At 38.3% G+C, this 17,176-nt stretch overlaps 1 protein-coding gene across 5 annotated transcripts in view; it reads left to right on the top strand.

Annotated features, from left to right (window-relative positions):
- Positions 1-17,176, top strand: part of acap3a (ArfGAP with coiled-coil, ankyrin repeat and PH domains 3a) — an 83,695-nt gene that overhangs the window by 58,386 nt on the left and 8,133 nt on the right. For 2 of the 5 annotated variants that reach the window (XM_073875495.1, XM_073875492.1), the window contains 11 exons: positions 4,602-4,714; positions 4,802-4,853; positions 5,377-5,477; positions 5,565-5,682; positions 5,783-5,985; positions 8,731-8,800; positions 8,920-9,014; positions 9,089-9,306; positions 10,865-10,966; positions 11,225-11,325; positions 12,557-12,769. In XM_073875495.1, the coding sequence (XP_073731596.1) occupies positions 4,602-4,714; positions 4,802-4,853; positions 5,377-5,477; positions 5,565-5,682; positions 5,783-5,985; positions 8,731-8,800; positions 8,920-9,014; positions 9,089-9,306; positions 10,865-10,966; positions 11,225-11,325; positions 12,557-12,769 (1,386 nt within the window). Of the gene's footprint in view, positions 1-4,601; positions 4,715-4,801; positions 4,854-5,376; positions 5,478-5,564; positions 5,683-5,782; positions 5,986-8,730; positions 8,801-8,919; positions 9,015-9,088; positions 9,307-10,864; positions 10,967-11,224; positions 11,326-12,546; positions 12,770-17,176 lie in introns of all 5 variants that reach the window. The other 3 variants (XM_073875494.1, XM_073875496.1, XM_073875493.1) reach the window with 2 other exon arrangements.

Raw genomic sequence — 17,176 nt, 5'->3', positions numbered from 1 at the left:
GATGGAAATGTGGGATATTTATGCAATTTTATGCGATGAAATTGTGGGAACTTGCAAAAATTGTGAGAACTTGCAAAAATTGCGGGAGCTTGCAAAAACCTTTTGCAGCTTTTATCAATGATGTTCACATGACATAATTACGTCACTTCATAACATTCACATGGCAACAGGGGACATGGCTGCGCTTGCCCAAAGTAAATGGAAAATTTTTCAACTTTCTGCTAAGATATATGTGATTTTTGCTACGAAAATGCTGGGATCTTAAGATGACGTTTATGCAACAATAGGCAGCACTTACTGTATGTTGTACTGTATGTTGGGCAGGGGATGCGCGTCTCCTTGCTCGGCATGAGCTGAAGCTGGCCTTACAGCGCAGCAGGAGAGTGACAGCGTGGTAATTTAATGCAGGTCCATGACGGGAAAAGCATTCACAAAACTCTCTCTTAAAGTTTTATTTCTTTGTTTAATATCATTTGAGTTTGTCATTAGACTCTTTTATTGAATGTAGGAAGCTTTTTTACCCACTGTCATCACTCCATAAAGCAATAAGCATGTCGTCTTTGTTTTTTTTTGGCTCTCTTCCAGCTTATTTGCGAGTGACGTGCTTGCGTTTGGGTGGAGTAAAGCGCTGACGTATGTGGTTTCATCAACCAGATGCATTTACACTTGTCTAGTTTTGTCTAAAATGCGTCCAAGACCACCTCCTGAAGTGGTTTGAGCGATCGGATTTAAATCCTTCTTGAAAACGTTTCAGAGGGCATTTACACCTGGTCTTTTTATGATCAAATAAAGAAAACGCATGAAGTGACAAGGTGTAAAAAGCCCCTAAAGATAAACAAGGGTTAATTTTTGTAAGGGTGGTGATGTGATCATCAATAAATGTGTTTTTTTCATGATTGTATTAAAAAACTACATCAGTTATTTAATCATCAAGCATCAAATGATTGTTTTTTTAAGAGCTCTTTGACTAGAATTTGTCAAGCATTTTAACAAACGTGTTGGATGTTTATCTTGTAGTCTTGAGAGGTTTCACATGAAAAGAGATCAGAACACTTTGAAGATGTTTAACAATGTCATGAGGATTATCTCCTGAAACACTTTTGAAGATGTTTGTTGGGGTTGTGCAATGATCTGGTTTTTAAGAACGCCTCATATGAATTATGGCCATTTTCTTAAAGGTTTAAAACTCATTTTAGTTGCTCTTTGAATGCAAAATTTGGGAGATTTACAAAACTGCTAATCTAATATAAGATGCAGGAGACTTCAATCTCATTATGCTGTCTAGCTGTACTAAATCTAGTTGTCTAGGGGGAAACTAAACTATTGAGATATTCTAGCAGTTAGTGCTGTACTTTATTAAAGTACCTCCTGTGAAATTGCCACCCCTGCTTTAGATGTGTCACATGAGTCTATAATGGTATACCATTAACCACATGTGATGGCTAAAGTGTTAATCTGGTCGTCCCTTTGTCTGACAGTGTATCATTCGTCCACTCAAAGGTAATCAATATAAGTGATCTGAGAAGGGTTAGCTGTCATGAGAACATCCAGTATAGATTAAGTGTCCATTTTGTTACATGTGCATTGCATGGGCTGCAGAAACGCTAAGAGGACAGTACAGTCATTTTTGAGTGGTAAGTGTGAATGTTCAGCACGTTGGCGGTAATGATTTGGACCAGCTCAGGCGCAACAACTTGCGTCATTGTCAAAATGGTTTGCTGGGAGTTTAGTTGGATGAGTCATAGTGTGTGTGTATGTACAAAGACTGAGAAAATGTTTTTTTTTATACATTTATTGCATCTGTTCCACTTGCAAGTTCAACCTATTTAATATTAAAACAGTAATATCACACACTGTTACAATGTTATGAGTAAGCTGGTAAAAATGTTTGTGAAATTGTGTTCATTTACATTCATTGTTTTTCATCTGTTTTTCTAAGAGGCCGATTACACGATGTTTTCAACCAAAACTGGTTAATTTTAATACGGTTTGATTGTTCGTTTACATGACATTGGCGAACTTTTGAACAAACACAAACTTTTTAAGTTTTTAAAACAATGCCTTGTCGTCTCTGTGTAAACGCGAATCTGTGATAACGATGACAACGTGCACATGTGTTCATTCAGTCTTATGCAGTCTTATGCGTGTAATCAAAACAACAAAGGCGGCCTGCAAGACTATGTTTGTGCTACACTGCAAAAAATGTTATCAAGAAAAAAATCTTAGTATTTTTGTCTTGTTTTCAGTAAAAATGTCTAAAAATTCTTAAATTAAGATGCTTTTTCTTTATGAGCAAAACGACCCAAGAAAATAAGTCTAGTTTTTAGACCAAAAATATAAAATTTAAGTGATTTTGTGCATAAAACAAGCAAAAAAATCTGCCAATGGGATAAGCAAAAAATCTTGAACATTTTTCTTAAACACTTAATTCAAGAAAATTCAAGAAAAATGTGCTTACCCCATTGGCAGATTGTTTTTGCTTGTTTTATGCACACAATCACTTAAATTTGATATTTTTGGTCTTAAAACTAGACTTTTTTTCTTGGATCGTTTTGCTCATTAAGAAAAAGCATCTTAAGGTAAAAATGTTTAGATATTTTTACTAAAAACAGAACAAAAATATTAAGAATTTTTTTTCTTGAAAATCATTTTTTGCAGTGTACTTAAGATACTGCACTGCAAAAAATGATTTTCTTTATAGTATTTTTGTCTTGTTTTCAGTAAAAATATCCAAAAATTCTTAAATTAAGATGCTTTTTCTTGATGAGCAAAATGACCCAAGATAATAAGTCTAGTTTTTAGACAGAAAATTTAAACTAGACAAAAAACATAAAATTTAAGTAAATTAGTACTTAAAACAAGAAAAAAATCTGCCAATGGAATAAGAAAATTTTTTCTTGAAATAAGTTTACTTTTTTCATAAACACTTAATTTCAAGAAAACTTTTCTTATTCCATTGGCAGATTTTTTTGCTTGTTTTATGCACAAATTCGCTTAAATTTTATGTTTTTTTGTCTAAAACCTAGACTTACTTTTCCTAGGTCATTTTGCTCATCAATTAAATACATTTTCATTTAAGAATTTTTAGATGTTTTTACTGAAAACAAGACAAAAAAAGTCATTTTTTTGCAGTGTGAGTTTATTACCGCTTACTAAAAAGTGTACGAAATTTTACTGCTTTAAAGTCCAGGGTCACATGTATTAATAAACCTACTTCATCATTCATCTAAACCAGTGGTCTCTAACATGGTGCCCGCGGACACCAGGTTGCCCGCACGGAGTCACTAGTCCCTTTCACACATACAGTCTTTACTGGTAATTTACTGGTAAATTGCAGTTAACAGATCATGTGTGAACAGAACCTTTCCGGTAAATCAGTGCTCCCAATTTACCAGTAAAACAGGTTGTAAGATTACCAGTAATTTACCGGTAAGCGCTGTGTGTGAACGAAAATTATAGGATTACCGGCATTTAGAACGGACGACGTCAGACCGTGCTGACAGCTTCGGGCCAATCATAGCGTTTTAATACAGATGACGCGTTTACCCCCGCACTGTTTACTGACGTTTCCACACACATGCTGCTTGAAAGTTGAGCACACCTGAAGTTTACGTCCACATTTCTTCACCAAAGTTGTTTAAAACAGCTTACCGCCGAATTGCCGACGTCCTTAGCACGCCCTCTGTGAAGCCTAAAGTGCAAACAGTACTGTTGTTAAAAACGCATTTTCGGTTTGACGTCGTCTCATTCAATGTTGTTTGGTCATGAGCAACTTCGCGACTGTTTACCACAAACGTGAAAACAACAAAATACGGACCGTGGATATGAACGACGTGGATTGTTTATAAATACAACACTGAGCTCGCCGCGTGCTACAGGTACTTCCGCTTTCTCAACGAATTTACCGGTATTTTGATACTGTACTGATGTGTGAATGATGTCTTACTGGTAAAATAACAGAACGCCACTGCGTGTGTGAACAGCACATTTTTGTATTTACTGGTAAATTCATTCTGGTAAATTCATGGTAATTTACCAGAATTACTGTGTGAAAGAGGCTAGTGAGTTGCGCCAAAGCATATTCTACTAATAGCCTCAATTTTAATATTTATTTATTTTTATATTAGCTTAGCTTCTTTTATGTATATTTTAAACAATAATAAAACATATCAACAAGTAAAATAAAATAAAATCAAAAAAGTAAAACAATTTTTTTTTAAAGAAGACTATATCAAAAAAGTAGCACTAGAGATTGTTTTTTGTGGTAGCACTTGCTCACAAAAGGCTCACAAAAGGTTGGAGACCCCTAATCTAAACAAAAGTGCTCAATGCTTTTGCCGTCCTGATTGTTTGTATTTATCGCTCTGTAGCCGAATGTGTATGTGCACAGGCGTGTTGTGTTTTTTTACAAAGCAACATCGCCGTCTACTGGCCTGACACGCATAATACAGTGTTTTACTGTAAGTCGTGTTTGCGGATTCATGTAAACGCTGACCTTTTTGTCATAGTTTGTATGTAAAAATTGTCAAAAGTTTGCAAATTTTACTAAATCATTGTCATGTAAATTTAGCCTAAAAGTCTTCTTTCTTTGTGTACTTCAGGACTTTGCATATGACGACCCCAAGTTGGAGTTCAATGTTGACGCACCAAACGGTCTGGTGATGGAGGGCTACCTGTTCAAAAGAGCCAGCAATGCCTTTAAAACATGGAACAGGTTGGTTCAACTTTTACTTAACAGTGTTCATACATTAGTTTTCAGTTACATCTAACATCCTTCAAATACATTTCTATCTTTTCTCAGACGGTGGTTCTCCATCCAAAACAGCCAGTTGGTTTATCAGAAGAAATTAAAGGTACATTTTAATATAACTTAACAGTTAAAAGCTTAAAGTTTAATTTTTTGAAGGATCTCTTGACAGAAATGCCATATAATATACATAACAGTGGTGTATAAAGACCATACAAAATGGGTGTACTGTCTCTTTAAGGGTCCAGGACAGACTAGCTGCAATTAAAGCCGAGAGTCAATCTTCTGTGTTGTTGATCAGCAGAATTGTTGAGTAGAGAATCAATAATGATGAATCTTTACCTCTGAGTTCACTCCTCTATTAGCTATGGTAGTTCTAGTTTAGCTAAACCACTAAAAATAAAATGTTTATTAGGAAATGACACGCACAAATCAATACAAACACAATCCTGGCTTCTTTTCACTGGACATTCAGTGCATTTCTGCTAAAGCGCTCGGTCAGGGCATTCACATAAAAGTGCTGCGACAACACAGCCGTTAAATGCATTTCAGAGTATTGCCAGTGAAATAAAAATCTATTCAGTCTGCAATGTTTTATGCTTATTGGGAATTTGGGCTCCATTCCACAGGATTCACTGACTGTCGTTGTGGAAGACCTGAGATTGTGTTCGGTCAAACCTTGCGAGGACATCGAGAGAAGGTTTTGTTTTGAAGTGGTGTCACCCACCAAGTAAGTCCCAATCACGTTTATATGGATTTCGGTTGATCGTTTACAACCACACAGCTGTTAGCTATTGAGTTTTGTGTCTGTTTGTAGGAGCTGCATGTTACAGGCGGAGTCTGAGAAACTTCGACAGGCCTGGATCCAGGCGGTCCAAGCCAGCATCGCTTCAGCCTACAGAGAGAGTCCAGACAATTATTATATTGAGCGTTTGTATTCGCTGTGCTGTATGTGCTAATAATCTAGCAATAGTAGCATAGTCACTTTTATTGCAAGCAAATAGCTGTTGTTGCGTTGTCTCTCTGCAGCGTTTGGACCGGACCGCCTCCCCCTCCATCAGTAGTATAGATTCAGCAAATGAGCCGCGAGAGCGCAGTGGGCGGGGCGAGAGCATTCTGCAGCGAATCCTCTGTCTGCCTGGAAACCAGCAGTGCTGTGACTGCGGCCAGGCCGAACCCCGCTGGGCCAGCATCAACCTGGGTGTCCTGCTCTGCATCGAATGCTCCGGGATTCACAGGTGAAGTGTGATGGGATTGTGGATGAGATTCTTTGGTGAAATGAGTTCACACACCAGGTTTAGTGTGACAAGCAACTCAAAGCTTTAAAAAGTTCTTACACTTGTATTAACTGCAAAAAATTACTTTTTATACTAAAGCAATAAGCCCCAAGAAGCAGTGAGTTACCAGTGCTTCGCGTCGTGCCCAACAGTGGCGCAGTGATACTCCTGTAATGCGGTCTGAAATGTGGGTTTACTGGGGTATTATATCACGGCTTAGAACGCGTTTCAACCAATCAGAAAGAAGAACCAGAAATGCCCGTTTTTATAATTAGTATTTTTGTCTTGTTTTCAGTAAAATATAAAAAAAATCTTAAATCAGGATGTATTTTCTTGATGAGCAAATGACTTAAGAAAATAAGTCTAGTTTTTAGACCAAAAATATCAAATTTAGGTGAATTTGTGCTTAAAACAAGCAAAAAAATCTGACAATGGAATAAGAAACATTTTTTCTTGAATTTACTTAAAGGGACACCATGAAACTTTTTGGCCACTAGGGGGTGCTAGACGTGTATTTTTCACGCCTAGCGCCCCTAGAGGCCACAAGCGCCGCAGCACTGTCGCAAAGGAAAGGAACTGGCCAACCTTAAAACTAAACTAAAAACTAAACATTTAAAACGCTAAACGATCAACATTTTGAGACAACAGGGAGAAACGCAGTCATGTTACATCTTTCTGATGAGGAACTCGTCGTGGCAGAAGCCATTTCTCAATCTGAAGGTTGCAGCCTCCGAATGTCGTATTTCTAAGCTGCATACGTCATCAAGACGTCTTATTTCACAATATTAACAATTATAAAGTTGACTATTGTACTTAGTTAATCGTAAATTGTTGCAGTATGCTTATGACTTGCGAATGTAATGCTCAGTTTACCTTAATAAACGAGGCTTGATGACGTATGCAGCCTGCATATTTGACCTCCGGAGGCTGCAGCCTTCCAATTGACAAACGACCTTGCCTTTTTCCAAACAAATATTGTTGCATCGTCTCTCTCTCCCTCGCCACCACGATTTTCCGCAATGGCGCTCGTTTTTTCTCTCTTTTGTGTGAAAATTGTCGCTCCAAATCCAAGTAAACCGATGTGTTTAGGTCTGCTGCTTTGTAATACGTCACGCGAGTGACAGCGGAACGCAGCAAATGAGGAAGAGAGAAGAGAGAAACGCTCGGATCTGATTGGTGAATGAGTAGGGTTTGGTTTTACACTGTGAGCAAGTTTGACTGCTGTAGCATCCTGGATTGTAATGTAAATAAATACCATAGACACAGTAAAAGAAAGGTAAATACGTGAACACAGCATCTGAATACAGCGAACGATAAGCAAGATAATCGCCGTCATTTATAAAGAAGATCGCATTTATGTATGAATCAAGATCGTGAGTTTTTATAAAAAATTGCCTTAAAGGGGAATCGAACCCGGGTTATAGGTCCGTGACACTAAAACTGTGCTACGGAGCCACATGCTGTAAGTTGCTCTCTACACTCGTTAAGTAGCCTCCATCAGAATTCACGTTAAAAACAAATTGTGTGGAGGAAGTGACGTATGCCGTAAAGCAGTCGAATTTTGTAGTTTTTTTTTTGGTGCTCTGGTTACTACCAGAAACCCTAAGTTTTAAAATACGAGTAAAAGTGATACAGACCCCGTCAGGCTATGGTAGACATGTCATTCAACCTATTTAAAGTCGATGTACTACCACAAGGGTCTTGAAAATGTATTTGAAGGTTGAAAAATTACATGGTGTCACTTTAAAACAAGAAAAATTCAGCAAAAAATGTCTTATTCCATTGGCAGAGGAGGTTTAAACATAACAAAGTACACGTAAACACATTAAGAACCATTATAAACATGAACTAATAAGCAGTTTATGTTTATGTGTTCTGTACTGTAATCGCATTTTTGTAATAATATATAGTAACAGAATAAATAAACCAGCTAAATCAGCATAATATTAGTTGTTTTTAAACAATTACTGTATTTATTGTCCACTGGCAGTTTCTATGAAAAATTTTACTGGATGGATGTGTGTGGATACAGATCATGGGTGCACATGCGTCGCATCCACATTTAGTTCTTGTGCGTGGATTGTGTTTTGTAGAGATTAACTGCGTTTGCACCAGCTATTATGACAACTCTTAAATGCACAAATTATGTCGGTCTTCCTGTTTTTCATAATAAACATTAAAGAGCCAATCAAAACAGCACACTCGTGTCCCTCGCAATACGACTACCATTAGCTTTAGTGGCTCACCGGAAATTTTACACAAAAGAGCTCAAAGATGGCAGCGCCCACATTTGCAACAAAAATAAAGTGGATTATCTAATGAAGATTCATCCTGTCCATGACGCCACACCTCTTGTACTGAACTCAAGTGAGACTTTTACTTTAGTGTGCATCACAAAACTTTCTGTACTGTAAACTCGGTTGCCTAGAAACACAGTGATGTAGTGGGCAGAAGTCACATTTACTCAGCAGTGTGGGATGCTACTGTGTGAAGTATGTTGTTCAACCGTATTAGTGCTGCCATCCACAGAAACAAACTAGGGCTTGAATTCTTTGTGAATGGAAAGCACTTGAAGAAATATGTGCAGCTAAAACCAGATTTAACCAAATCCATTACATCTGTTCAGGTCTTGTAAATGTAAATGCATCTTCTTTAGAAAACAAACCAGACTTTATCTCACCAGCAGCTTTTCACTTTTTTTTACAGGAGTTTGGGAGTGCATTGTTCAAAAGTCCGTTCTCTCACCCTTGACTCATGGGAACCAGAATTACTCAAGGTCTGCTCAAGTATCGAGATGTTTTTATTCTAATCTTTCATGAATGACCTTCATCCTGACATGAGCAAACACATTACAGACCCTGGAGAATAAGTCTTTCCTCTTCTGTTTCAATGCAGCTCATGTGTGAACTAGGAAATAGTATCATCAACCACATCTATGAAGGGAGCTGTGAAGAGCAGGGCTTGAAGAAACCAGGACCCAGCAGCTCCAGGCAAGTGATGGAGAAACCCATACACTGACTCTTCAGTTCTGAAGGATGAGTATTAAACAGCTGTCGTCATCCAGGCAAGAAAAAGAGGCCTGGATCAAGGCGAAGTACGTGGAGAAGAAGTTCTTGAAGAAAATGATGACCGGTGAAGTCCTGGTCAACGGTGCGAGGAAATCTGAGCGCCGATGGACATCCAGGAAATGCAGGAGACATAACAGCGCCACAACGGTTCCCAAAACACAGCGGAAATACAGAGCGGAAACAGGCAGCGCATCTCCTGCGACCCTCTCCTCAGGTTAGTCAAGATGGGATTTGTCGGGCTAGCTAGCATGTTTTCTTTGGATTTATTAAAGTAAAATGTGTACGAATTTTGTATTAAAGGATTAGTCAATTTTCTTTAAAAAAATCCAGATAATTTACTCACCACCATGTCATCCAAAATGTTGATGTCTTTCTTTGTTCAGTCTAGAAGAAATTATGTTTTTTGAGGAAAACATTCCAGGATTTTTCTCATTTTAATGGACTTTAATGGACCCCAACACGTAACAGTTTTAATGCAGTTTAAATTTGCAACCTCAAAGGACTCTAAACGATCTCAAACAAGGCAAAAGGGTCTTGTCTAGCGAAGCGATTGTCATTTTTGACAGGAGAAATACAAAATATGCACTTTTAAACCACAACTTCTCGTCTTTCTCCGGTCATGTGACACGCCAGCGCAACCTCACGTAATTGCGTAATGCTGGGGAAAGGTCACATGTTACATATATGAAACGCACATTTGCAGACCATTTTAAACAATAAACTGACACAAAGACATTAATTCGTATCATTCGACATACAACAACATCGGAACGGTCCTCTTTCTCCATATTTGTAAACAATGGGGCATAGTTTCGCATACATCCTCCGTGACCTCTTGACGTGATGGCGTATTGCGTGGGGTCGTGCTGGGGCGTCGCAGGACCGGAGATGGACGAGAGGTTGTGGTATAAAAGTGCATATTTTTATTTTTCTTGTCAAAAATGACAATCGTTTCACTAGATAAGACACTTATGCCTCGTTTGGGATCGTTTGGAGTCCTTTGGGGCTGCAGTTTTGAACTGCATTGAAGCTGTTGAGTTTTGGGGTCCATTGAAATGAAAAAGTCCTGGAATGTTTTCTTCAAAAACATAATTTCTTCTCGACTGAATAAAGAAATACATCAACATTTTGTATGACATGGTGGTGAGTAAATTATCTGGATTTTTTTAAAGAAAATTGATTAATCCTTTAAAATATCCAATAATCACTAGCATAATGTTATGTTTTTGTTTGTGAGAAGTCACGGTTTTAACCAACGCATGGGATCGCTTTTCAGTGACGTCATCTTCGGGTTATCCTTCGTTTTCGCACTGCGCGGGGTCATGTGACATCAAAGTATCTCGAGAGCGATTTAAAAGCAGTACTGTTGCATTGCTCTTTTGATACTTTGATGTCATAAGCCGATTGATCTGCGCAGAAGTACTACTAGACTTCTCTTTCATTATTTCATTACGTCATCCATGAATCGTGAGTCATGTCAGATCGATTCCTATCGATAGTGAAGGTAAAGATTACAACTTTCTCATTCCTTGCTCTTTAACAGCGCCATCAAGCTGCGTCCGTTGTCGTTGTAGTGACTACTAGTGGTGAAAATGAAAATATTGTGCCTTTCGATTTTCCTGAATCAATAGGAATATGATAAAGAAAACCTGAAGTATTATAATATATGCATATGAAAAAAAATAATCTGATGCAATCGCAGTATTTTTTTAAAAGTAATATCAGGAAATATTTGTGTTTTAACATCACGTCTTGTGTTCGTTAACTTTCAGCAGCCGCTACTCTGGAGAGAAAGTTCAGGCGGGAATCTCTCTTCTGCCCGGATGAGCTCGACTCCCTCTTCTCATATTTTGACACGGGTTCAGGACCTCGCAGTAAGTCTTACGTTCCAACAAATATTCAAACTTATGTCTGAAATGATGTCTGGTTGCTTGTATAAAAATAAACCGAACTAAAACGTCAGATATACTCTGATGCGGATCAAACACTTCAGCGTGAGGAGAGCAGGGCTTTTAGATTTAGTTTCTGAGGGTATATAGTTGTGTTGTATGTATTTGAATCATATTTGCGTGTATATATGTTGACGGTGTAGAGTGTAATGAGCCCGTGGCGGGCACGTGTTGGTCCTGCAGGTCTCAGCAGTGACAGTGGGTTGGGTGGCAGTACTGACGGCAGCACTGACGTGTTGGTGTTCGAGTCTGTGGTGAAGAGCGTCACAGAAGAGGAGTGTGAGCGACAGATGATTCAAACAAGTCTCAATCATTTCACATCTTAATACATTTACGTATTTTGTTTAATCCAAACTGTCCGAAAGGGCACTTGAAGGATTACTCCACTTTCATAAAAAATCCTGATAATTTATTCACCCCCATGTCATCCAAGATGTTTCTTTCTTTCTTCATTCGAAAAGAAAAGTAAGTTTTTTAAGAAAAACATTCCAGGATTTAGGACCTCAACAGTTTGCAGTTTCAATGCAGTTTCAAAGGCCTTTAAACAATCCCAACTGAGGGAGGCAAAAGGGTCTTATCTACACTGCAAAAAATGATTTTCAAGAAAAAAATATTAGTATTTTTGTCTTGTTTTCAGTTAAAATATCTAAAAAAAAAATGAAAATTGGGGTAAGCAAAAAATCTTGAACATTTTTCTTAAACACTAAATTCAAGACAAATTTGCTTACCCCCATTGGCAGATTTTTTTGCTTATTTTATGCACAAAATCACTTTAATTTGATATGTTTGGTCTAAAAACTAGACTTATTTTCTTGGGTCGTTTTGCTCATCAAGAAAAAGCATCTTCATTTAAGAATTTTTAGATATTTTTACTAAAGAAAACAAGACAAAAATATTTTGTGAAAATCATTTTTAAGTGTACTTAGCATTTTTGTCTTGTTTTCAGTAGAAATATCTAAAAATTCTTAAATCAAGATGTATTTTCTAGATATGTTTTATGCACAAAATCACATACATTTGATATTGTTGGTCTAAAAACTAGACTTATTTTCTTGGGTCATTTTGCTCGTCAAGAAAAAAGCATCTTAATTTAAGAATTTTTTAGATATTTTTACTGAAAATCATTTTTTGCAGTGTATATATATGATATAAATTATATGTAAATATACAAATGTTTATACACATGCAAATATTTCTTAAATATATACATGCATGTGTGTGGATTTATATATACATAATTATTATACACATTACACACACATTTAATGTGAACAAAAACTTTTATTCTGCAAACGTTTAGTCGCGACTAAACTGAACATAGAAAGACATAAACATCTTGGATGACATAAGGGGAGTACAGTATATTATCAGTTGTTTTATGAAAGTGTAATAATCCTTTCGTAAAAAGAGGAATCGAACCAATGACCTTTGTGCGGTAAGCTCAAAGCTCTACGATTTAAGCTACAGGTAAGAATAACTAGTGCTGGATGTTGTTTTTAATGTGCAGAGTGTGAGGTTTCTGAAGATTCCAGTAATGAAGCTGAACTGGAGCCAGAGGCGTTGGATCCGGAGGATTTGAGGGATCTGGATCCCGGAGCGTTGCTTTATAAAGCCTGTCAGGCCCGGAATCTGCCGGTCATGGCTGAAGCGCTAGCGCACGGAGCTGACGTCAACTCTGTGAATGAAGAGGACGAGGGGAAAAGCCCGCTCATTCAGGCAGTGATTGGAGTAAGTGCACCAATGAAAACATGTTTAGATTCATTGCACATGGTCATGGTGTAGCCTGTGTGCTTGAAACCTCATGGGGCGATACTGTTTGAAATCTGTTTAATATTTAGAGAAATCTGTAAAATGCATATTACAAGTACATAATAGTGCATAGAGTTGTGTGGCCATTCAGAGTGTTAATTCTAATAAACACAACGTTTATTTCAAATGGTTCACTTTATTCAGTATACCACTCGTACACACGAGAGCACCGTGCCAAACAACAACACTGCGCGCCCGACCACACACTGCGCATGCGCACCCCCACACACTGCGCATGCGCCAACCTAGTACCCAAGTAACATGAACACCGTTTACCGTAAAGAACAGTATACAGGGGAAATGACATGTTTACAATCTCCCTATACTTTAAACGAGAAAACAAAAGCAAAATTAAAATTAAATAAATAAAATAATAAAACATAGATTTAAAACACATAACATTGGTCACAGTTAAACCCAAAACTGTTGTTGCATATAAATTGAACATTTTCAGGTGTTTCCTTTTTTTTTTTTTTTATAGTCCTTCTCTGAGTGCTCTCAGTAGCACCACAGTCCTTCACTGAGTGCTTTCAGTAACATAAGGGCAGATGCTCCCTTTTTGGTGAGACAGTCAGCAAGTTGAGTTTTTGTGTCTGACCAAAGTATCTCCTTTATTTCTTTACTTTCTATGAGCTCTCTTATGCTGCTTATTTCCAGTCGAAGTCGTTTCTCAGTGACCTGTTTTGTGGACTTAAGGGCATCAAACAGAGAGTGGTTGTCCGTAACACAGACCAACGGAGGAGCATTTAGCTTGGCATTTCCAGTGGTGAGCTCAGAAAACAGGGTAGCTAGAAAAATAGCATTATCTATTCCATCTGACAAGGCCAGCGTTTCCCCTGCCAGAGTACTCCTCACAACACGTCTTATTCTTTTAGATTGCCAACACAAAGGAGAAAACTTCCCTCCTTCTCCTGTGAGTCCAATCAATGTTCCCCCTTGTGTACCCCCATCAGGGAGATTTCCAAAAGAAGCATCACTGAAAACTACAAAGTTCAAAGCATCCCGTTTTCCCAAATGTTGAAACTTTAGTGTGACTTTTTCAGACTTAAGTTTTCTAATGACCTTATTTGTCTCATGAATAGACTGAATTGTGGCACCCTTTATATTTGACGCTAAGCTGCTTGCATCAAACATAATGTCTGGTCTGGTTTGTTTTGCAACCCACAGTATCTGACCTATTTTTGACTGAAGCTGCTCTCTTTCAGTCTCGTTAAGAGAAACATCTCTCTGTACTGCACGTGCCGCTTGTAGTTGAATAGGCTGTAGGTTATCAATATAACTATGTTGATGTACATGAACCACACCATTAATAGTCAGAAAGTTCATACCCACATAACAGAAATTTCCATGCTCCTCACGTCCAACCTGGAATGCAGACTTTAGTATAGGTATCACATCTGTTGAAAAGCTTTGTGAGCCGGCCCAAAGAAAATCATCAACATGACATGCAAGTAATCCAGTAACATTAGACTGTTCATCCACCCAATAAAATACTGCTGGGTCAACTTGAGACATTCTACCACCTGTATTCAGCATGATTTCTTTCACTTTGTTGTACCAATATAGTGATGCATCTGCAAGGCCATAAACACACTTGTTTAATTTCCATAGAATATTTTCCTTTCCTGCTTCAAGAGGTGGGCGGACATAAATCTCTCTAGACAACTGCATGCCCTGTAAAAAAGCAGATTTGATGTCCATAGAATGGATTTGCCACTTATTTTGACAGATTACTGCCAACAATAGTCTAAGGGAGTCAGCAGCACAGGTCGGGGAATCTTTTTGCAGTTCTTGAACATGAAACTCTTCAAAACCCCTGGCTACTAGACGTGCTTTGGGCACAATACCATTGGGAGTTTCTTTAAGACTACAGACCCATCTGGTAGATATGCATTTTTGGCCTGCATCATCAACTTCTTCAAACACATTGTTTTTGTACCAGTTCATTATTTCATCCTGTTTGGCTGTGTTAAATGACATGTCTTTTGTTATAAGTACATCAGCCTCCCTATCAGTTGATTCAATGTGAAGATTATTAACAGACGACAAATCTATTGTCTCCTTTTGCCCATCACTACCATCATGTTCAATATGTTGCAGATTAAACCAGTTTTTGTATTTTCCAGAAACTTTGCCCGCTCTGCCTAGAACCTTGGCTTTCTGTAAACCTCCACCACTTTGTTTCATAAATGTTACAGTCTGTCCTGGTTTTATCTTTACACAGGCATAAGAAACAGGCTTAACACAGACATTGTGATCTGTCTCAGTTTGTGTCATACTAGGATGAACCACTTTATCTGTAGTAACCTCCCTGTCACTGTTGCTTTCGTGTTCTGTTTCAGTTTGTGTCATATTAGGATGAACCACTTCTTCAGTATTAACCTCCCTGTCATTTATTTCTTCATGTTCGCTATCTGTGCTTTCTGTTGCATTGTTTAAGCTGCCTTTTTCATCTGCAATCTGTCTGTTGTCTGGTACAGTATTCTTATCCTGAGATCCCTGATCCTGTGTATTTGTCTTACAGAGCCTGGATTGATGTACTCTGACTAAAGTCCCCCCATGTCTTACAAATACAACAGCTCCATCCTGACCAATAACTACTCCAGGTCCCTTCCACTCAGGAGAGTCTGCTCTCTTGTAATATACCTTGTCTCCTGTCACATACATATCATCTGTAGGTCTGAGTTGCTTCCGCAATGCCCTTCTTATCCTCTCAGAACACTCTGATTCTGTGAATGCTTTCCTAGAAGCATGTAAAGCAGAAATATGTTCTCCCACTCTAGCACTTACAGTAGTACCTTCTAGAGCAGGTGGTTTGTCAGTTAATACAGAAGGAAGATTAGGATTCTGTCCAAACACAAGTTGATACGGGCTGTAGCCATGAACATTCAACATACTGTTCTTAGCCATGAGGGCCCAATCAAGGGCGGTTTGCCAGTCGCATCCTTTCTCTCGTTTAACCTTCTGGACGATCTCGGTAAGTGTTTGATTATGTCTCTCGAGCAGTCCGTTGCTCCAGGGACTGTAACCTGCTGTTGTTTTTGTCTCAATGTTAAAGTTTTCAGCCATATCTCTGATCTCTTCATTGTTGAATTCTCCACCGTTGTCACTGTACAACCTTTGGGGGGCGCCATGGACACTAATCCAAGTGTGAATGAATGAGTTCACAATTTCAGATGACTTTTTTGTTTTCACAATACTTCCTGCACTGAAACGTGTGAAATGGTCAATGATGTGAAGATACCATACACTCGGTTCCAACTCGTGCAGATCCACTGCCACCGTCTCGTTATATTCAGAAGCCAAGGGCAACCCCACAGCAGGTTTTGGCTTTGTTTTTTTGTACTTCTGACAAATTTCACAGTCATTTACTATTTGCTGTAAAATAGTAAAACATTCTTCATCCTTGTTTCCTGAACTAAGTATTAGCCTCTGCAGCCTGTCTGCTGACGCATGACCAAACTGTTTATGGAGCTTTAAAAGGACTTTACGTTTCTCATCTGAAGACATTTTCTCTGTCACTGTTAGGATTTCCTCTTCAGTTTGATCTTTTGTGTTTTCTTTGTCTCTGATATCAACACAGTAATGTCCAGAACTAGTAAATTCAAGAGGAATTAATTGTTTGAACATCACTGCACTGTCCTTTTCCATGTCCAAAATGGTCCCTGCTTTCTTCAAGGATGTTTTACTCAGCAGTAGTGGAATGTCAACCTTAACAACTTCAGTATCAATTTGGCATTTTGTCAGTCCTATTTTAGCTGGTAGTTTCACATTTCTCGTTGAATACACTAAATTCCCATCTCCGAACCGAAATGGCCTGCAACTGGGGGTTTCTGTCTGCATCAGTTGATTCACTTGATCCCCGGTGAGGTCTTTAACATAGTTTTGCAACCACTTCTCCCCACAAACAGTACGAGTACAAGCAGTATCAATAATCGCTGATCCCAACGATTCAGTCATGAATATCTCTGAGTCGGACATCGAGGCTTTTGTAAACAATGTAATGTTACATTCCTCTACATTTGCATCTTCAGTTATTCTTACTTGATCAGTTTTCTTATGTGGACAGTCTTTAGCCCAGTGATATGTGCACTGGCAAATAGCACATCTGGATCGCTTACCGAATTTATCCAGTGGATTTGTCCCCGGTAGCGGCTGTTTTAGTTGCCCACTTTGCAACGTAGCGTTCCGTTTTCCTCTTCCTTGTGGTCTTTGTTCTGTAAACAACGCCGTGTCTTGGTTCACTTGTATTCCATGTGACGAGCCTATCGCAATTTTTCCTCCGAAAATCCGTTTTAAAGCCGACTTCATGGAGGAAAACTTTAA

Source organism: Misgurnus anguillicaudatus, chromosome 13, assembly GCF_027580225.2.
Source record: "Misgurnus anguillicaudatus chromosome 13, ASM2758022v2, whole genome shotgun sequence".
NCBI classification, from domain to species: domain Eukaryota; kingdom Metazoa; phylum Chordata; class Actinopteri; order Cypriniformes; family Cobitidae; genus Misgurnus; species Misgurnus anguillicaudatus.
The sequence above is the reverse complement of the archived record's forward strand: the minus strand, read 5'-3'. Positions and strand labels throughout refer to the sequence as shown.